General features: G+C 39.1%; 2 protein-coding genes across 3 annotated transcripts; one reads left to right on the forward strand and one right to left on the reverse strand.

The window, feature by feature from the left end:
- Positions 1-307: 307 nt before the first annotated feature.
- On the reverse strand, positions 308-6,388 carry hus1 (HUS1 checkpoint clamp component). Of its 2 annotated transcripts, none has more exons than XM_054623014.1 (8): positions 6,223-6,388; positions 5,077-5,204; positions 4,161-4,337; positions 3,672-3,779; positions 3,455-3,529; positions 2,605-2,704; positions 1,532-1,666; positions 308-735 (listed from the first exon to the last, which is right to left on the reverse strand). In XM_054623014.1, exons 1-8 carry the CDS (start codon positions 6,272-6,274, stop codon positions 653-655), a joined length of 858 nt encoding a protein of 285 aa, XP_054478989.1. In that variant the 5' UTR covers positions 6,275-6,388; the 3' UTR covers positions 308-652. The 2 variants fall into 2 exon arrangements, with proteins under 2 accessions (XP_054478989.1, XP_054478990.1); XM_054623015.1 differs by having other exon boundaries at positions 6,292-6,381.
- Positions 6,389-12,610: 6,222 nt separating this feature from the next.
- On the forward strand, positions 12,611-20,769 carry tubb6 (tubulin, beta 6 class V). Its single transcript, XM_054622522.1, has 6 exons — positions 12,611-12,648; positions 15,447-15,553; positions 16,247-16,362; positions 17,012-17,140; positions 17,336-18,150; positions 20,697-20,769. Exons 1-6 carry the CDS (start codon positions 12,611-12,613, stop codon positions 20,767-20,769), a joined length of 1,278 nt encoding a protein of 425 aa, XP_054478497.1.
- The last annotated feature ends 2,114 nt before the right edge of the window (positions 20,770-22,883 follow it).

Consider the following 22,883-nt stretch of genomic DNA (forward strand, 5'->3'; position numbering starts at 1 on the left):
TCTGAAAGAAAATAAATCAGCCACAAGCTGTGGAAGACGTTAATTCACAATATTGGTGAGAAATGTTCAAACTTTCAGCCCTGAAGTTAATCTGACAAATGTGTTTAGTTAGCTAATGACTTAACTAACAGCTAACTTAACCAACATACATTTATACGTTAGTTGTCACTTGTGTGTGTGTGTGTGTGTGTGTGTGTGTGTGTGTGTGTGTGTGTGTGTGTGTGTGTGTGTATGTGTTTTTGACTGGTGTGTTTTGTGTTTAAAGCAAAAAACTTAAATCAAAATATTTTTCATTTTCAAACACGTTTAATACCAAGAACATAACAATCTGAACTCATTTCTCAAACAATCAATGTGTTCAGTTTTCTATTTCATCCCAACCGTCCAAATGCTCTTTGATAAATGTGTATTTACCAGCATGTCCTCACTTCTACCACAGGTCAGCCCGTAGAGTCTTCCTGAGGTCCACCATGAGGACTGGAACCAGCTTCGGTCTCTTCAAAGTGAAGAACAGACTCCCACACATTGTGCGTTTCGCCTCATAGGTTCTCTGTGGAAGATGAATACTTTGCCACGTGATGAAACTCCCTCACAGGTCACAGCACATTTTTCATTTCACCAAAGTCACAGTGTGAAGAAGTAACGTGAGCGTCTACGCCACAGCGGGTATGAAATACTGCAGAGACACATCTTCATGCAGCAGAATCAGGTGGACGACCCTCTCATGGACGATATCTGAGGAGACGAGATCCAAATATGATTTAACCAGTGAAGGAACATATCGAATACTTTATTCAAGTAAAACAAACCGTCCCACAGAGCAAAAGCACTGTTACAGGTACATTCAGTTTGAAAAACAGACATTTTCAGTGTATTCACAATCATAGTAATTTATAAAATTAAATAAATAAAAGTTCAAACAGGAAATTAAAACATTGAATTAAAAAATTAAAATGATACATGTGCACACAGAGGCAAAACATTTTTTTCAATTTGCTTGCTGCGTTGTTGGGTGGCCAGATGGCAACCTCTGGTTCTTTAAAGGAAAGCCAGAGCTTCCTGTGTTAAAGCTGCATTCTCTCTCCTGTCCACCAGGGGGCGACTCCTCTGGTTGTATGGAAGTCTATGAGAAAATGACTCTACTTCTCTCTTGATTTATTCCCTCAGTAAACATTGTAAACATGAGTTTATGGTCTCAATCTCTAGTTTCAAGTCTTCTTCAATACAGCATGATGTTCATTTAGTAAATGATGCTCCATCTAGAGTCAAACAGACCATAAAGCAGGGGATGCTTTAGGGCGGGGCTACACACTGATTGACAGGTCTCTACTTCAGCGTTGTCCGGTAGATAAAAAAGGGATTTGTTCCACTCAGCTGATATAAACCCAGCTCAATGATCATAATAGAAGATATTCCCCTGTTTCTCATTTCAGTGCTGATGTTATTAAAATAGGAATAGAATTGCAGTCACTAGGAAACATGACACCAGTGACTTGTTTCCCTCTGGATGAGGAGCTGTGGGTCGACTTACTGCACATGGCCTTGCTGGGGTTGACCTGCTGTCCCGTGAGGAACTGCTGCAGCTTCCTGATGTCCACCCGGGCCTGGACCATCGCCTCTGGGTCCCTGCTCTGAGACGGACCACCATCCTGGGAGGCCTCATCACCTGCAGGGACAGGAAGCAGAACGAGGGAAGGAGGAAGGTTAGTGGAAGACAGGAGGAGGAAGAGAAATGTGTCCTGAACTAAACCCTGAACCCTCTTCAGAACAACAGCAGCACTGCATGATTAAGGAAGAAACGTTCCACAGCGTGGCTTCATTTCACGGAGAACGATGATGAAACGTTGTAGTTTATCTTAACACCTTTAAATGTTATTCTGCAGACTTTCTGCACGGTGATCTCAGAGAATCACCGCCTCGTGTTTGTTTGTCTCCACCAACCAGAGAGTCAGTGTCCATCCACGTCTGTCCAAAAGACGTTTTTGTTAATATTAACATAACTGGTTATATAAAGTTTTCACTCCACAGTGACCTTTGACAACAAAATACTGTCCAGTTCATCTTTAAGTCCAGGTGGACGTTTGTTCAATTTAAAAAAATTCCTTCCAGATGTTCCTGATATATCACGTTAATGAGAACGGACGAACAACCGTCGACGGCGTGGAGGAATAAAAAAATATCTGAAAACCTGCGTAGGCCTTGTTTTGTTCCACACAGACGATTGATCAGCGATCGATAAAGAACCGGGACGATAAGCAGAATCAATTATGGCATCGGTATCCGTTAAATCTGATCAATTATTTCCTGACTATTACTTTTGCAGTTATTTGTTTTGGACCAAATAAAACACGTTGCTGCATGAAGAGTCAGAGGATGATCAAAGTGGTTACATTCATCCTCAGGGGAACATGAATGTCTGGACCAACGTTAACAGCAAATCATCTGATAGTTTAGACATTTCACTTAAAACTGAAGGTGAAAGTCAATGTGTTTAATCCTCTGGGGACCATGAACTTCTGCCGTGAACTCAGTCTGGACCAGAGTGTTGTCCTGAACCACAGCTAGCATGTTTATAAAAACAGCAGACGGTAACGTTGTTTTTACCCCACGGAGGGTTTCCCAGGTCTCTGAAGTGAGTGGTGACAGAAACCAGATCCGTCTCGATCTTCAGGTTCATCTCTCCGTTCAGGTTGGCCTCCATCACCTGACACACACACACACACACACACACACACACACACACACACACACACACACACACACACACACACACACACACACACACACACACACACACACACACACACACACACACACACACACACACACACACACACTTTAATTTAAATCTAACAGACTGAACTTTAAGTGAATTTACACTCAACATGTCGCGTCAGCTAATGTTTGGACCAATTTAAATGATAACTTCCTAAAATGTGCTTATTATTTTAACATCTATCAGTAAAAACAACATTTTACTCACCAAGTTCAAAGCTAAAACACAAGCAGCTCTTCTCACAACGAAATAACTTGAAATATTCCTTTTTTTTTAACAGAAGGACATTGATCTGTTTGGGATTTAAATACCAGAAGCCAGCTGGTCCAAAGGTCATTGTGGCTGTAATGAGTTCACATGGAATATTAGAATCAGTCCACCTCCACCAGAGACAGAGATCCTGTCTGAATGAGGCTTTAAATAAAATGCAGGTTATCATATAAAGACACAAAGTGACTTTACGGACATTCACTCACTTCTCCTGGTGACACAGTTTGTGTTTTATTTCCAAACCCTGGCTTGATAGAAACTTGTTGTTCCCCATTTTACGTGTTTTAAGGTTGAATTAATGCCTCACTATATTTAAAACAACGTTTATACTCTTCTTCATTTTAAATTGATACGCCCTGAACTAACCAAACCTGGAGTCGAGAGCCGTTTGGAGGAATGTGAACCTACCAGGAAGTTGGAGAGGTTCTTCATTCGGTCCACGACGTTCTTGATGGTCTTCAGAGGAGGCAGGTAGATACTGACCTGCAGGGACGGACAAATAACAGCACGTCTTCTGAACTGCACTTCTAATGAGGGACAATATTCAGAGGTTGATCCTGTACAAACAGATAACGTCTCCAGTGTTTGGTCAAATATGTGGCCGCTGGATAGAGGTGTCACTTACGTCGAAGTCTGGCATGCTGGGTTCTTTGAACTCGTGCCAGAGTCTCCGGGGGATGACGTCAACCGGGACGTCGTGAGTGACGACTCGACTGATGCTGGACATGGTGGGCTGGACGGGACATCGCTCCGTTAGGCCTCTCAGACTTGACAAAGCTCAACACTTTATGCAGTTCAACTTTACATTTAGTCTAACTGTAGAGCAAACCTTGTCAAGCTTGGACGCGTACCGGGCTGAAAGGAAACTGTTTGGTTCAGCACGTTGTTCCTCGTTTGATGTTTATTTAATCTCTCAGCTTTCTTTCAGTTTAAACAATCTTTACTCTCAGGCAATAACTTACTTTAATTATTGTGCACAATTCACTTAAATAATGAACTGGCTTCATGAAGTCCTAGTTATTTCTGTAGCCCAGTAGCACACATTCCCCTCAGGATGCTTTACAATGGCCATCCTCTGTCGGGATTTCTGCCAGAGCGACGTTGTGAGTCTCACCAGCTCGGCGGCGATGGTGAGGCAGGCGCAGTGCTTCTTGGTCAGTTTGACTTTGACGGCCTTGGCGCTCTGGACCGTCTTCAGGGCTCTGGACAGGTTCTCTGGAGTCACCTCCAGACAGATCTCGTTGTCCTCAGAGGACACGCCCTCCATCTGGTACTCATCGAAGAAGTTGGCCTGCAGGGAGGAAGGACACGTAAGAGGAGCAGCTGGAGGAATAACGGGTCGAGAAACGGACACGAGCGTCGCTTCTGTTTTACTTTGATTAAAAGAATTCACTGGAGCTCAAATACACAGAGAAAGAGACACCGATCCATCAACTGTTTCAGTCATTCCCAAAGTTAGTTCTGGTTTCGGTTTCTCGATTTGTTGCCTTCGTTGCCATAAATGTTCTTAGATTCAATGTCTTTAAGTTTCAGACTGTCGGTCGGACAAAACAAGAGAGTTGAAGGCAACACAGTGAGCTGAGAGGCTTTTAATGTCTCACACTCACACAAACGTTCATTCACTGATGGAGGAATATAACAAATCATTTTTCTCTGCCGTCCCGTCATTACAAACCACTGAGTGGTCAGTTAGTTCAAAGAGAACAGAGAAGGTCACGTTTTGAGATCTAATCAGGTGTCTCATGAGCTCCTTCCTGATCATATAATCATAATAATATTTTAGTTTTTATGTTTTTTTACTTATTTATCACACCTTTACTGTGTGATTACTTATTTATTATACTTGTTTTGTTCTTTGTTTTTCCACTTATGCCTCTTGTTGTTCGTTTGCATTGTCCTCTCTCCTGTAAATGTCCCCGCTGTGGGACTAATAAAGGTTTATCTGATCTGATCCATCTCCATTCTGCCGGCATGCGGTGACGGTTTTGTTCCCCAACAGGTGAAACATGGAGCTGAACTGGAACTCTTACCTGTGACAGTTCACACCACATGCTGACGCCTCCGTTGGCCACTTTACCCGACAGAACGAAGAACAGGTTGTCTGGAGTCAGTCGCAGGACGCACGTCTTGGTCAGCTTAGAGATGGTGGTGATGACTCCTGGTGAGGACGAGGAAGAGCAAAGTTACTAACAAGACACATAAACTAATGTTGTAAAGTTAATAATCAGCTGTTCTTCTTTTCTCTTCAATAAGAACTCTTCATAACAGTTTGATTCAGACACCAGATGTCTTATATACATGTTGAACTTTGATTATTGATTGAAGAGGTTTAAACTGTGATTAGTTCAGCTGATATTCCTACAGCGACTAACCTGCTGTTTCTATTGTGAAGTCTGAAGACCAGCTTTGCTAAAACTCATAAAACGAGTCACAAGTCACAACCGAGAGCTGTGATGATTGTAGAGATGCAAATAATTACAAGTAATGTAACATAAATTTCCCAATGTTCATTTTTATAATCTCTAGTTTTCAGTTTGAGTTTACACTAATATAACACAGGAGAGCAGAAAGTCCTATTTGATACATTTGATCTAATTATTTGATGCATAATTCAATTGTTTTCTTCAAAAGAAGCATATAGTCAATACCTCACAGCACTGATCTTCTCTAATAACAGATAACTTTGATATAGTTCAAAATAGAGCTGAACGATTCGACAATTCATTGATTAGTGCAACTACAGCAACATACAGAACATCTGGACTGAATCCACTGCAGAACATCTGGACTGAATCCACTGCAGAACCTCTAGAGTGAATCCACTGCAGAACATCTGGACTGAATCCACTGCAGAACATCTGGACTGAATCCACTGCAGAACATCTGGAGTGAATCCACTACAGAACATCTGGACTGAATCCACTGCAGAACATCTGGAGTGAATCCTTCTCTTTAAAGTTTGTTCTGTAAATGTTTCAGGTCGTGTTTCATGCCGAACACTAAACTGTCTTCTAGATTTCACAAAACTAACAGCAGAGTTTGAATGAGAGCCTCGTGGTGCTGTGGTCACGTGTCCCAGGAGACACGTGGGTTTCCTTCATGGACTCTGGTGGGAGCTAACGATGCTAACCATGCTAACCATGCTAAGGATGCTAACCATGCTAACAGAGACTCACGGGTGAAATGGTTCAGACACGCCACGTCCACGAGCTTCCCTCGAAACTTCATGTTGAGTTATGACTCACAGCAGACACGTGACGTCATCAGCGCTCAGGCGGCGTGTTGTTGTCTGTGGTCCGTCCGTGTTTGAGGTCCGACGGAAACATCAACCGGAGTCAACAGTTCCGGAGAAACAGAAACAATACTAAGGCTTCTAGTTAAGATATATATATATATATATTCTGTAGTTTGTATATTATATATATATATATATATATATATATATATATATATATATATATATATATATTCTGTAGTTTGTATATTATATATATATATATATATATATATATATATATATATATATATATATATATATATATATATATAATATATATATATATATATATATATATATATATATATATATATATATATATATATATATATATATATATATATATATATATTATATATATAATATATATATATATATATATATATATATATATATATATATATATATATATATTGGTGCATTGTTTCACCAGGTGGCGCCAGAGTATTTGTTAACAGAAGATAAGATGGTCCAATTTGTGAGGCCTTCAGATCTGCAGGTGACCTGCCAATTACAGCAATCATCATTCATATTATTTATATATTATGTTGTTGAATAAGAAGTAGTAGCATTCGTAATACGTGTAATAATGTAAGTAGCAGTTGTTGTAGTAGTTTTGGTGTTATGGTTGTGCTGTTGTTTGTAATTTAAACAAAAGTTACTACAAACAACAAGAATGTACTTACACAGCGATCAACACAACACACGGCATTTAAAATGAAACTAAATGATAAGTGTGTTTAGTTTGGAAAGAGATAAGTTCAGGGGAAGCGGTGGGCTATGATGCATGACACATTAAGAAATAGTTGGTTTGAGTTTGGCTCATACTTTCTGATGCATCAACTCTCTGTTTGACTTCCTGTCTCTCTGTGATGGATTTTTAAAAGAAAGAAATGCACAGAATGAACCGATATAACAGAAACTTGTAACCGGTGTTTACAGTTAAAATAATGTAGTAATTTTTATGAGATTCTTTGGTTGAGGCTTTTACACACACATTGACAAACTATGATATATCGACAATTAATAAAATTTTAAATATTAAAGCAGGAAGAGTATCTGTAACATATTCCCCAGAGCAATTGTCATTTTAACAACAATTTTAAAAGGATATTGTAACGGACTGAGTGACATATAATGTCCAACTGTTATGTTATCAGGGTTATTGTGTTACAAGAAGAAGTTGTTCAAGTTAAGAGTAAGAGTTATGACATTTACTGAGTTCAGCAGGTCAGTGAAGGTCTCATGACCTGTATAGCTGTCAAACCTGTCAATCATTTGAGCTTCCTATGGGGTTTAGGTGGCACAAGAGAGAATACCTGGGATTGGCAGATACAGTTGGGTGGGATGTAATTGTGTGGTTCTGCTAACCTGAGGGAGTGAGTCTGTGTGCTGGAGCGTGATGTCCTGCCGGTTCAGACTGTGTTTAACGGTGTATCTGTTGTGTTGGCGTAGGCTACGGCCCACGTTAGCCTGTGTACTGTCCGCTAATAAACTGGAATAAGCCAGATAAAGTCTCGTAGCTTTCCTCACCAAGGGTCGCTCCAATATTAACAAATTTAACCAAACTCACATCAAGATAATGGCTTACAAGATGAACAAAAAACAAATAACATGTCGGCTATGTTAAACATAGGCTTATAGGTTACTCTGATGATGCTGGGTAAAAAGCACTTGCCCACCAAAACAGTGTCTTATATTCTGTTTCACGTAGGTTTTCTAATTGTGCATTGCATTATTGTTTGTGGGTGGGAAGTCAGTGAGGTATCATGTTCTTGTCACTGCAAACATCAGGTTACATTAACTTGTAAATAGTACTTGTAGGTTGTGGCTAATCAAGCTGGATTTAACTTTTTTGACTTACTTTGATACTTACTTTACTTATACTTAAATTATATCAATGCACTAAAATGTATTAGTTGATCAAATGTTTGTAAAATCTTAATCTGAAAAGAAAGTAACGGTAGCCATCAGAAAAATGTAGTTGAGAATAGTTATAAAGTAACATGACATTATGTATCTCAAGATTATACTTGGTAAATGGATGGGAAATGGAATTGTGCATGTATAGCACCATTCAATGCGCTTTAACACTACATGTCATTATTCCATACACACCCATTCATACACTGATGGCAGAGGCTACCTTGCAAGGGGCCTCTGCCCATCCTACTCAAACACTGTAGGCAAAGCCTTCTGGAGCGATTTACTCTAGATGTTAAAGGTTACGATATTCAGAGCATTAATAAAGCAGAAAACAACTACTATGCACCCTTTAAATCAATTATGATGAGTCATCTGTGTTTCTAATGTGATTTAAACGTCTCTGTGTTTTTTTAAGGTTTCAGAGTGTTTAAAACACATTTTGGTAAAATCAGGTGACATGTTTTGTAGTTTACTTTGAATGGCAAACTCTTGCAACACAAAAGTGTTGACAGGGACGGATCTGTAGATGGGGGAAGTCAGTAGTAAACACTTCGTTACGCACAGACGCTGCTGAGAAGACCGACAATGAAAGCGCTCTCATGGGTCTGTCTCTTTGGGTTCTCCATCTCTGTTACAGGAGACAGTCTCTATGTCATCAAGGGAGAACAGGTTGAGTTTACAGCGACTGAAACGTGTAAAGAAAACGGAGCAACACTGATACACCGGCTAGAAGATGGCACCGATCTGTTGGTGGCTCAGTATGACGGGATTTGGAAGCCGGGACCAGGTTTTGGAGACAGGATCACGGGGACCAAAGTCGCCATAGCAGAAGCTGTGGTTATTATTGTTATTGTTATTGGTGGCCTTTATTGGTTCATATCCCACAAATGTAATGTCTCATCTCATGAAAACTCAGATGTGGAGATGAAAGCATTAAATGGGACTGGTCCTCCTGGATCTCGAGTTCTCGAAGACCCCCCGTCTTCGATGTCCAACACATATGATTAAGGGGGGGGGACTAATACTTTTTTAATTAAATCATGAATTCCAAACATGTATTTTGCACTACTAGCCTGTATGTTTACCTGCTTTGCCAATAAATTAGATTCAAATATTTTAAATCTTTGTTGTCTAGTCATGTTCTCTGTGTGTGTGTGTGTGTGTGTGTGTGTGTGTGTGTGTGTGTGTGTGTGTGTGTGTGTGTGTGTGTGTGTGTGTGTGTGTGTGTGTGTGTGTGTGTGTGCAAAGTGACTGAATTATTGTGTAATAAATGTGGACGGGCCGATGAGGTGTAAATAATATAGAAACCAAAGCGCCAAAGTGACTGAATTATTGTGTAATAAATAAATAAAAATCAAACTAATGTCATCGGTGTAAAAAAAAAAAAATATATATATAAAAACTATATTTTGTTTTTATTCCAACGCAAAATCGGTTGGTGTCTAGTTTAAAGACCTTGTTTGGATGTTTTTATACCAGTTTGTAAATAAATATTTACCCTTTTGTGTGTTATCCTTTGTTCTTTACATGTCTGCCTTTTAAAAAACACTTTGCGGAGGTACAGTTTAAGATCAATTTTAAGAAAGCAGAGAACAATATACTTAGTCTATCCTAGCAGAATCAAGTAGTTCAGTATCCCTCCAGAGTCAAAATACACTGGAGTAAGGTTTGTGTGGTCTGAGTATATATATCCTTGAGATGTGTTGATGGCGTTTAAATCCCAGAATAAAAAAGTCCTCCCCTAGCAGTTAAGAGGACAATTGACCTATTGAAGCTAAAGCACACTTTTCTCAGAGCAGTTCCTGATTAAAGGCACAGGAGCATCAAACACTTCTTGATTAGAGAATTTCAGAACAGTTAGAATCAAGAGAATCAGCATCAGTCACTAACCCTTTTTTAAAAAGCACTTGGTACAGTTTAAGATCAATTTTAAGAAAGCAGAGAACAATATACTTAGTCTATCCTAGCAGAATCAAGTAGTTCAGTATCCCTCCAGAGTCAAAATACACTGCAGTCAGTCTACACAAGCAGACTGACTTTTCCTCATTCACCTACAGGACTGAAACCTTGTTAATATATATTACAGTGAAGATAACCGGAGCTGAGTTGCTGACGTCATCAAGTTCGCTGCTGTTCCGATTGCAGAATGACGTAATGACGTAATGACGTAATGACGTACTGCGTCCTCGGGAGTTTGTACTCCCGAGTCGAACTATCCAAGTCTGAACTAGCAAGTTTGCAAGTCCAAACTTGACCATACTTGGTATTGAGAAAGGGCCACAGAAACAATACAAAGGCTTCTGTAGTTCTGTACTTTACTACTTAAGATGAGAATACTTCTCTACTTTACTACTTAAGATGAGAATACTTCTGTACTGTTATGGAATGAAAGAAAACATTTAAAATTGATTTTTTTTATGGCTGTTGACAGTATTTTCTTATTTATGGAGTGATACAAAGTGATATCCTAAATTCCCTCTGTAAAAACCTTTGAATCTAAAACGTCAACAAAATGAAACAAGAATTTTGAACCTGGCTTCATTAATGTTTTTACACTATTAACCCGTAGTGTCTCCTCTCTAACTGCAGATCCACAGCCCTATACATCATTTGATTCTCATTCAAAGGTCATAAAGTGCATCGTGATTGTATTTATTCTCAGTGTTTTATATTTCATTGTTCTGCTTTGGGTATATTTCTGACTTTCTCTCTGTTTTCTTTGCCCCTGGTGAATCTCTTTGTCAGCTTATTTCTCTCCTATAAACTGATTTCTGGTCAGGATTTAACAGCTCGTAGTCTGCAGGATGAAGCAGTCATCATATTTGTTCAGGCAGTGAGCGGAGCAGACGGACAGTATCGGTGATGAATTCCTGTTTTATAGCTCTCGGGGCTGTAAACTGACTCTGCAGCAGCTGAGTGGTGCTTCATGGTCTCCGTCTGGAACCTGTTCCCCCACACGGCTCTGGACTCTGCTGAAGAGTCACTACGTCTGTGTTGTTGAAGTAAAAGTAGCAGTAGCACAATTTAAAAATACTCTCTGTTACATGTAAAACTCTTCAGTAAACAATATAAATAAATAGCTCTAGATGTATGAAGATAGTCACTGCAGTGCTCTGTTACGTTATTATACATTAAAATATAGGATTATTGAGATTTAGACTCAACTGTTGTATTTAATGTGCTCTTACAGGTTTTAAAATCTTTATCTGCAAAGTAACTACAGGTACTGGATACATGTAGCTCTGTAAATACCAGAGCGGACATATAAAGTAGCTGGAAATTAAAACACTCAGAGTACAAGAACCTCAGAATTGTACTTGAGTAAATGTACTTAGTTACTTACCACCAGTACAAGCTGACTCATGGAACTGGTTTGTAAATCATTTACAAAATATGTGTAAATATCTGTTATTGTAATTTAAAAATATGTATAATGAAACATAAACAACTGCAAATTATTTGAAATCTTGACACTCATTTTATTATTTAACTTACTTCTGTTTTTGCAGCTATATCTGTTTGCGTTTTGTTGATCTGTGATCAGCTCCTGTATCATTCATGTACAGACAACATTCACTAAATCACTGAAGAAGTTCTGCAGCTGTAAGGAGAAGAATAAAGCAGCTGCTGCAGGTAAAGAGTGTGTTTTTAGCGTTCATTAATGATTGAAAACAATGACTTGGAAATAATAGAAATGTTGTCAATATTGAACTTGTTTTTCAGTGATGCTGTTGAACGGAGTTCAGGGATGAATTGATGAATTGATGAATCTGCTGCACCTGTTGCAACATATGCAACATATCATTTATGTGATGAATTGTTTATGCAGTAAATTCACTACAATAGTTAAGAACTGGACTGAAACCTGCTGCTGCAAACAAACAAGTCGTTTTTACATTTATAAATAAAGTTATATTCAAATGGGTTGAAAAGAGAAACATATGTTGGAAATCATCTAAATGATTAATTTAGTAACATCCAAATAAAAAACCTAAATAATGTAAAACAATAAAGCTCTGCATCAGAACATGGAATAATAATAATAATCACAACAGCATGAGTCTGAAGTATTGGAAGCATTTCTGTGGGAAGAATAAAACAAAAGAGAGCTTTTATGCTGAGTGGGCCGAACCGGACCTGCGGGCGTGGTCTCGGGAGCGCGCATTAGAGGAGGAGGAGACGGACGCGCGCTCCGGTTTAACAGACTCACCGGATAAAAACCTGCAGCAGAGAGAGAGAGAGAGAGAGAGAGCAACAGAGAGCAGCAGAGAGAGAGAGAGAGAGAGACAGACAGAGAGAGAGAGAGAGAGACAGAGAGAGAGAGAGACAGAGAGAGAGAGAGACCGACAGCAGCAGGGAAGATGAGAGAGATAGTCCACATCCAGGCCGGACAGTGCGGGAACCAGATCGGGACCAAGGTAGTAATAATACTAATAATCATAATAATAATAATAATAATATCATAATAATAATACTAATAATAATAATACTAATAATCATAATAATAATAATAATAATAATAATACATAATAATAATAATATAATAATAATAATAATAATCATAATAATAATACTAATAATAATAATAACTTTATTTGTTTTGCACCTTTTAAAAACAAGGTTTACAAAGTGCGTCGACAGACAAACCAGCAGAACAATAGAAGCAATAGAAGAAACATTAAGAACAATAGTGAGGATAAAACTAAACTAAGAAGCAAAATGAAATAACAAGTGACAATCAAATAAACCAACGAAATAAGTAAAATAAATAAAGTGAAATAGGTAAAATATAGTAAACGAATATAAGATAAAATAGTAAAACCAAATGAAAATGAAACATTAAAACCACGACCTCACATAAAAGCCATTCTGTAAAAATGTGTTTTAAGAAGTGATTTAAAAGAGAGAAGCTCTTCTGCTTAGTTGAGTTCATATGAACACTCACACTGGATCCAAACCAACAGAACGTCACGTTTACAAAACACATCAGGCTGAACCTAGTTGTTGAAATGAGTCCTAAATAATGCAAAGACATGAAGAATATTGTCTGTTTGAATATTTAACTCAGTGTAACTTTTATAAAGCTTCAGTTCAAATCAGGGACATGTTTCAGAATGTGTTGAATTAGATATTTGAACATCTTTAAAAAGGTGGACTATAAGGGAAATATCCTACATGTGCCTTTAAGTGCATCAAGTCCAGTGCAACCAGCACTCCCCATTATAATACTTAATATAATAATACTTAAATAGTTTGCAGCAATTTGACTAAAAACAACTTTAACAAGAACATGCGTCATAACTATGTCATATTGAGATTCAGGAAAACTCTGTATTAAATGTGGATCAGCGGTTTATTCTGTTTTAGTGCTGATTCTGATTGGATGGGTTGGATCAATAAACACACCAGTGTCTGCAGGTTATTAAAGGAGCAATAAACAATATTTATATCGTTAATATCTGATCAATAACTAGCCTTTTAGTGCATGTGAGCCTGCATTTTAGTGCATGTGAATGTGCTTTTTAGTGCATGTGAGCGTGCCTTTAGTGCATGTGAGTGTGACTTTTAGTGCATGTGAGTGTGACTTTTAGTGCACGTTAGTGTGCCTTTTAGTGCATGTGAATATGCTTTTTAGTGCATGTGAATGTGCTTTTTAGTGCATGTGAGTGTGCCTTTAGTGCATGTGAGTGTGACTTTTAGTGCATGTGAGCGTGCCTTTAGTGCATGTGAGCGTGACTTTTAGTGCATGTGAGTGTGACTTTTAGTGCACGTTAGTGTGCCTTTTAGTGCATGTGAATATGCTTTTTAGTGCATGTGAATGTGCTTTTTAGTGCATGTGAGTGTGCTTTTAGTGCATGTGAGCGTGCCTTTAGTGCATGTGAGTGTGACTTTTAGTGCATGTGAGCGTGCCTGGTTAGCTCATCGTTCTAGTCTTGAAGAACCGTTAGCTGCTCAGGCATCGCCATGTTGAGAGCCATTGAGAGGCAATAGAAATGCCCCCAATGTCGGATCTTGCACAATGCTCTTTAAATATGTATAAAATGAATAAACTGTCATGTAATGTAGTGTAGTGAGCATAGACTGCTCTCTGTCCTGTAATAAACCCTTCATGGTGAATGGGAAGTGAACTCAGAGCCATGACTATTCAAAGAATGTGAGCAACACATACACACCCACAACACACACACACACACACACACACACACACACACACACACACACACACACACACACACACACACACACACACACACACACACACACACACACGTCAAGTTAGTGATAGAAGTGTGCTTTCCCACGCTGTGACAATATTGTGTAGATGAAGCAGTAAGTCCACCATGATTTCATGCTACAGTTACAAAACATAAAAAGCATCAAATGACTGTGGTGACTCGTCAGTTTTGGGAGGTGATCAGTATTGTGTGGATGAAGCAGGGAGTCCACCATGATTTCAGCTGGACCTAGTCACGTTACAAAAGGCATCAAAGTACAGAAGATCAGTAGAGACCTGAGTGTGGGGAGCCACTTCTTCTGGAAATAAATCACATTTCACCTCGTAAACCAACACGAAGCTTGTTTCTTAATCGATACAGGAGAGTCAATGGGTGATAAATATTCACTATTTTCTTTTTCTTTCTTTTTTTTTAAATAGGTCAGATAAAAAAAATATTTTATCTGACCTAGCTGGAAATTGTTCTAATCTTGTTTTCATCAAATTAAATTTAGTTTGTTGCCTTATGCAAAAATACTTTTCAACTTGAGGCATCATGTAAGTATTAAATATGTAATTATATGCGTACATGAAGCAGCACTGCCAGGAAAGAGTTTTTGATTAATTGATTGATTGAGGCCGCACTTTTCTGCATTAATCTTTGGTCAAATATATTGAAAAATGTATTTATAATTGATCCACCAATTAAAAGTTACGATCCAGAAACAATGTGAAATATTTAGAAGCTTTGGCTCAAATCAAAACAATTTCAATTTACATATTTATCAAATATTCCCAAATGTTACAGTTTGATTTTCTATTTTGCTGAGTGCCATTTAACAATTTAAAAACTACTTTGCCATGTACATTTTTCTACATCCACCTTTCCCTCCTCTTGTAGAAGTAACAAGCTGTTTTGTAGGTTAAATATACAACATTTCTGGTGCCAGAAAGTGTCGACTCCTCTCTGTTTGTGCAGCACATAAATACGTCCCCCGGGCTGTGTTGGTTGACCTGGAACCAGGAACCATGGACAGCGTTCGCTCAGGAGCCTTCGGACAACTCTTCAGACCGGACAACTTCATCTTTGGTAACAATCTCCTGCTTTTATTCCAAAGATTTATTCAGGGGTTGGTTCAGTTTAAGGCTGTTGGTTCAGGGTTGTCAATGTGACGCCTTGGCGGTTAATGTTCTTGCATAGATTGACAAGATATCGCACTCTGCCGTACTTCCATTGCCAAACATACATAAGTCATCATCGTTTACAGACTGTAAAAGGGTCTATTCACTCTCTTTTAGCTCTGTTTTTGGTCTCCACCACCGCTTAAGCTGCTCAATGCTCCACTATGATCACCAGCTAGTCTCTAACTGAGTCTGTCCACTGTCTTCTGCTGATTAGGTATTGAACACTGGGTTTATCAGAAAACACTGAGACTGAATGAGACAGAAAATAACTGCAAAACCAAAACCAAGAGCTGAAAGAGGCTAAAATAATTATCTGCAGACTCGTCACTTATAGATACCTTGTGTGGTTACTGAGGACCGAGCAGCGCTAAAACTTTCCAGCATTAAATCTGCTCAGTAAACAGACGGAGACTCCTCCAGCGTTTGTTTAATGAACGGATGTCTCAGTCGGAGGAGAAGCAGGGAGGTGGTGGATCGCTCTCCAGAAAATGGGTCACCAGTCGAGTGTGCGTCTGCAGGAAACATTCCCATCTGTCGTGGCGATCGTCTTACATTTCACAGATGGATTTTTTTCTCTGTGCCGATTGGTTGTCTGCAGGTCAGACAGGTGCGGGGAACAACTGGGCCAAAGGTCACTACACGGAGGGGGCGGAGCTTGTGGACTCGGTCCTGGACATAGTGAGGAAGGAGTGTGAGCACTGCGACTGTCTCCAGGTGACTTATGGGTTTTAGATTCTTAAGTGTCCAAGGTGGAGCTGCTTGGGAGGCAGAAATACTTTCATTGGTTGAATTGAAGAAGCCTTTTCTTCTTTTCTTTAATATTTGTAGGTATTTTAAAGGATATATGACTCGACCCCTGCTAATAACTTTGTGATTAATTACAAATTAGTTTTGGAATATACACTAAAAACCATAAAAGTGAAATGGTAAGGGTCTCTGAGAAGACAAGGTCAGTCAGTCCAGACTGAAATATCTAAACGACTATTAGATTGATTGCCATGAAAAAAGGATGAAGAACGTTGACTTTGCCATTTTGAAACAAATTTCAAGGACTTTTATTTTACTTAGTGTCATAGTTCTTGCGACTAACGACCCTCTGAACTACTAAATTTGCCAATTTTAGATTTAATTTAGACAAAAAGTTGTTGTCTGGCTGCTTTTATTCAGACCATATTAAACATTTAAGAACTTTGCTTTCTTTTGTTAAATGTCAAAAAGTTTTCTATTTATAAAAAGGTATCTGTACTAAAACTCATGAGCAAAAATAAACCAGTAAACTACATAAACACGTGCATAAATATCTGGAGACAAAGCCTGATCATCCGTCTACGTATCCGTCATCTTTCTCCACATTCTCCTGCAGGGTTTCCAGCTGACTCACTCTCTGGGGGGGGGCACCGGCTCGGGTATGGGCACCCTGCTGATCAGCAAGATCCGGGAGGAGTTCCCGGACCGGATCATGAACACCTTCAGCGTCATGCCCTCACCGAAGGTATCAACGGGACTTCTCTGAGGGATTTTATTAAAATACTTGGTATCTTTTTTGTTTGGCTTTCCTTGATTCTTCTCTTCTACCATAAACCTAAACGTTTGATGTATTGGTGTATTTGAACACACAGACCAACCTCTCTGTAACCCTTCCACTTCAACCTCTTCCTTTACATCTGATCTGCTTTTGCCCCGTCAGGTGTCGGACACGGTGGTGGAGCCCTACAACGCCACCCTGTCCGTCCACCAGCTGGTTGAAAACACAGACGAGACCTACTGCATCGACAACGAGGCCCTCTACGACATCTGCTTCCGCACTCTTAAGCTCACGACGCCCACCTACGGCGACCTCAACCACCTGGTGTCGGCCACCATGAGCGGCGTGACGACCTCGCTCCGTTTCCCCGGGCAGCTCAACGCAGATCTCCGCAAGCTGGCCGTCAACATGGTGCCGTTCCCCAGACTGCACTTCTTCATGCCGGGGTTCGCTCCTCTGACGGCGCGGGGCAGCCAGCAGTACCGGGCGCTCACCGTCCCCGAGCTCACCCAGCAGATGTTCGACGCCAGAAACATGATGGCGGCCTGCGACCCTCGCCACGGGCGCTACCTGACCGTCGCCACCGTCTTCCGCGGGCCGATGTCCATGAAGGAGGTGGACGAGCAGATGCTGAACGTCCAGAACAAGAACAGCAGCTACTTCGTGGAGTGGATCCCCAACAACGTGAAGGTGGCGGTCTGCGACATCGCCCCCCGGGGGCTCAAGATGGCCGCCACCTTCATCGGCAACAGCACGGCCATCCAGGAGCTGTTCAAGCGCATCTCGGAGCAGTTCTCGGCCATGTTCCGCCGAAAGGCTTTCCTGCACTGGTTCACGGGCGAGGGCATGGACGAGATGGAGTTCACGGAGGCGGAGAGCAACATGAACGACCTGGTGTCCGAGTACCAGCAGTACCAGGAGGCCACCGCCAACGACGGCGAGGAGAACTTTGAGGACGAGGAGGACGAGATCGTGGAGTAAGGAGCCAAACATGTCGGGTTAAACTCTTCAGAGAACACATGTAGAGTGATTCTGGGATGCCAGAGTGAAAACAATCATACGAGGAGTCACTTTAAATTCAGACAATCAACTCTTTAATTAAATTATAAAGTCAAAATATTAAACATTTGCCTCAGATTAAAATATAAAATCATTAAAACAAATTCTTCTGGGTTCCTTCCTTCCTGATTGGATATCTCCAGAATTTTTTTTATTAAATATCTTTTCAACATTATATAGACTAGACAACTAATAACATAAATGAATAAAATCATCAACAAATGAATCCAAAGAGAAACTATCTGTTTTTATTCTAAAACACTTCTGACATATTCTAAAAAATTGCTAAATATTTTACATAATATCGTCTTTTAAAAAAATTACTCAAAGTTCATGACTAACCTCACAACTTCAACAATATACTGCAATATCTAACTATTTATTAATTTATTTCTATTTGAGGAGGTGTTTTGTTTCTGCATTAAGGGAGAATCTAATTTTAAAGTGAAACTCTTCAATAACAGTATACATTTGTTTATTTTGACAATAAACATGAAGTCTTCCTCTAACTTTAATCAAAGCATTGTCACATCAGAAAACTCTCATATGTTTCATTTTGGAAGGTTGTGTCACATGACTCCTTTTGTTGAAGTATGAGCGCCTATATTTTAGTTTAAAGCAGTGAATATGTGTCATAAATGTATCAGCATACACAACACAAGATAGTAAAAGTTTAGACTTGTCTTTTGAACATGTGAGAACGTCTAGATGTCTGAAGAGAGTTTTAAATAAACGCTTCTATAAAGACCTCACACTGTTTCATGTCTGCTGTGTTTGTGTCTGTATTGTTTGTTATGTGTCTGTATATATTTATGGAATAGAGGAGAGATGGGGTCATTTATAAGATAACAGACAGAAACGAACTGATCAACAACTCACATGTGTTCTATTATATAAACATATCAGGTGATACTTATACAAATGTGGAATAACTTTGGTGCAATTTGACTTTGAATGGACTTTGTGCATCGTTACTCTCACCTTTGTCAGTCAGGTAAAAATAACACACTGATATAAACTTGAATTTTTTACATCATTCTCTTTAAAAAAAACACATTTCACATAGTTTCCTTATTAATATGTAACACTTAGCTATTACGGCCCTTAAATTTGATTTAAAAAATATTATTTATATTATATATAATATATATATTATATTTTAATTTCAATTTTCAATTTCATCAAACGTTTACAGCAACAGTTTGTAAAGAAAATTTTACAGTAGCCTATAATTGTAATTGTATTGCGTTACTTTCGTATTCTTACCTCGTTACTTTCATATTGCAACCACGTACCACGTTGCACGATGCTACTTTCATCCTGCGTTTCTTTCATCAAGCGTGACTTTCGTCAGGCGCTACTTTCGCTACTTTTGTTCTGGATTACTTTTTTTATCAGATAATTACTAAATAAAACATTATTCCCCCCATGCACACTTTTAAAGAAGATTATTGTGCAGCTACTTTGTATTGAGACATAATTGAACTGAAATGGGTTTTATAAGTTTAGATTCCTCTGTTAGACAAAAATAAAAATAAAAAGTTAATGTGGCTCAAAGTGAGGTGTCAAAAGTATTCAGTCAGCTGAAAGCTTTAAATTAAGAGTCAATACAGGAGTTTTGTTGAGGTTTCCCAACCACACAAGGTCACCTGAACTCACCTCACTGTACTGACTAAACACCACATCAGGCCTCAGCGGGATGTTAATCTCCCTCGTCCAGCGTTGTGTGTGAGACTTGATTTCCCAGCAGTTCTGTTTGTGTTGTGGATTATGTGGAGAGCAGCAGCAGCCGTCAGAGACAAAGAAACGCTTGGCTCATGTCTGTCGGTGTGAGCTGGTGTCTGTGGGTCTATTCTCCACCACGGCTCTTTGTATCTGTGCAACACAAAGTATTCAGAGCTCTAATCTATTACAGCAGCAGACACCTGCTGTTTACTCCAAAGCATCAGTAACGTTGCTTCATTTAACGGATGTTTAAGTGAGGACTTTTCGTCTGCTCCTCACTGTTTCACAAGCTGTTTGAGAGTTAGGACTTTGTCACAAGGTTAGAAATAGTTCAGGGTGGGGGGGTCGTGGAATGTTTTATCATCAGCGATGGCTTTGGTTCAAACGTCCGGCTGCTGTCGAGGTCTAGAAGACAGCTGGGACAGAAATAACATCAACTGTCGGACTCTTTCTCTTTTCCTGCAAGCAGAAAACTATTCTGAACCATTTTTGACTGAATATATTTGCAATTGCAGGCGTGGAGCTAAAACTCTCATGAATTTTTTTTTTAATTTGGATCCTTCATAGCAGCAGATTAAATCATTTAAAGAATATTATTAGTCTAAAGTTCAGTGTTCATTATAATGAGACATGTACAGTAGATGGTGCTTTTATTCATTATGTATATCTCAGACACAGTGTATTTACAGCCCATATTTAATGTAATGTGACTGTGTTTTACTGTTGATCCTATAAACAGGAGCTGGAATGCAGAGCGACAGTTTGACGAGCCAATCAGAGAGCAGGACGACAACTTAAGCCCAATCGATTAGAGGCAGAGAAAATTTAAATAAAATGAAATCCTGCAACGTGAAAGCTTTGAGAGAATTCAAAAATAGCATAAATGTTTAATCAGGATATCTGTTTATACGTAATATGTTTACAATTTAAATCTGATTTAAAACTAATTTACTGTTTTTGTGAGCAAATGACCCCAAACTTCTACTCAACCAGACAGAAGGATCAATTATGTTTTTGTACATTAAAGGTGAACATTTATGTCACTAATTATCATCCACATGGAGTTTAGTCAAATAAATGACAAGGTTATGTTTACAAAAAGATTGTTACTGTTTTTAAATATCTCAAATAAAAAAATCATCTATGTCTTACATCATCTTTTTGTGTCTTCCATTTCTACTTTGAGTTCAATCTTTTTAGTTTATGTTCAATTGAAACAGAACAGGATTCACTGCAGTGCTTTATTTATTTATTTTGTTTCGTCTTATTTATGTGAAAACTGTGCGGCGTTTATTACTTATTGTTGTTCTGAAATGTAAACTAACAAACTTATAGAATAGAGATTCACTTTCACTCACATTAACTCTGATGTTCATGACTGGATGAAGGGTTTGTTCGTTACTGCTGAAGAACATGGTTTATCCTGACCTCTAGTGGTCGGATGTAAGAACTGCAACTAACATAGAGTCAGATAACGAGTCTGGAGCGTTCTGCTCATAACAAAACTGTTACCATCACACAGGAATGAAGTTGAATCAACTAATATGTTTTCATTACCTCAATACAAGAGTTGTATTTATGTTGAGTCAACTTAAAGTCTTCTAGACATCAGTTGTTCTGTAGTTTCTAATAAACAAAACACAACCAACATATTAGGAGACGTCCCAGAATGCAATGCATGAGAACTACGAGGTAAATATTGTACTTTTTACTTAATCTCAGAGGCAGATATTGTACGATTTACTGTACTACATCTCAGAGGTAAAAATTGTATTCGTAAAAATAAGTATAAAAACACACATTAGTGCAATTAAAACCATTCCCTGTCTTCATTGTTAATCTTTCTTTTCATCTCCTTGAATAACAATTACTTATTTTCTCCATTTCTCCTCCAATCATTCTCTCCCCCTCTTCTCTCCTGATGTCATCATTTCCTGTAATTGTCATGTGCAGCCACAAGGAGGCGCTGCAAGACAAATTATTGACCTTCCTGACTGAGCAACCTGATACACATTTACTACCAATAACCATGACTTTGTAGTTTTTAGGCCTCTTTTTAATGTGGTTTTATGTTCTGAGCCTCTTTGTAGTGGTTTTATATCTAATTGTAGTTGTTTGTGTCTCTGTGGTTATTTTGTGTCACATCATAGTTGTTTTATGTCGTTATGTGCTTGTCTAGTGTCTCTTTATGGTTATTTTTTGAACTTGTGTTCTGTCTATTTGTAGACGTTTTTGGTATCTTGGTTGTTGGTTTATATCTCTTTGTAGTTTTGTGTTTCTTTGTGTATTTTTGCAGCTGTTTTGCATCTTTTGTAGGTGAAGGCCTACAGTAATCCATCCATGCCAATAACTACATATAAGTCTACATATAAGAACTTTATGCACTGTTGCATTCAGCCAATGTTTCAAGGGCACTTTGTGTTTGCGTGTGTGTGTGTGAGTGTCTGCAGTGTTCCAATGAATAATTCCACATCTTGGCTTCTTCTTTCCTCAGAAACCTCAAACTGAACTTCAGGAAACATGAAGGTGAAAATCTTTGGGTCGTTTGCAAAGCCAGCAACTTTTTTGAGTGTGTTTTAGTCAATTAACGTACCTTTGAGATAAGCAGCTGCCCCTAACGAGCGACCTCAGATAATTGGCTGCAGCTAACGAGGAGGCTGCGATTAGTGCCCATCTGCAACACGGCGGCTCAGATGAGTGGATAATGTTAACTAGAACACTGCTCTGTGATCGGCTGCCAAAACGCTGCGGAGACGAGCTCGCCGTACGCCAGATGGTTTAATTGGCAATTACAGGGACAAAAAGCGCCGTGCTCCGAGGGTTTGAATATTCAGAGAGGCCGGCCGGTCGCAGCGGCTGGTCGTTTTAAGAAAGCCGACTGGGATTCTGCTGCTAGATGCTGTCTGTAGTTTCACTTTGCTTCCAT

Source organism: Anoplopoma fimbria, chromosome 21, assembly GCF_027596085.1.
Source record: "Anoplopoma fimbria isolate UVic2021 breed Golden Eagle Sablefish chromosome 21, Afim_UVic_2022, whole genome shotgun sequence".
NCBI classification, from domain to species: Eukaryota; Metazoa; Chordata; class Actinopteri; order Perciformes; family Anoplopomatidae; genus Anoplopoma; species Anoplopoma fimbria.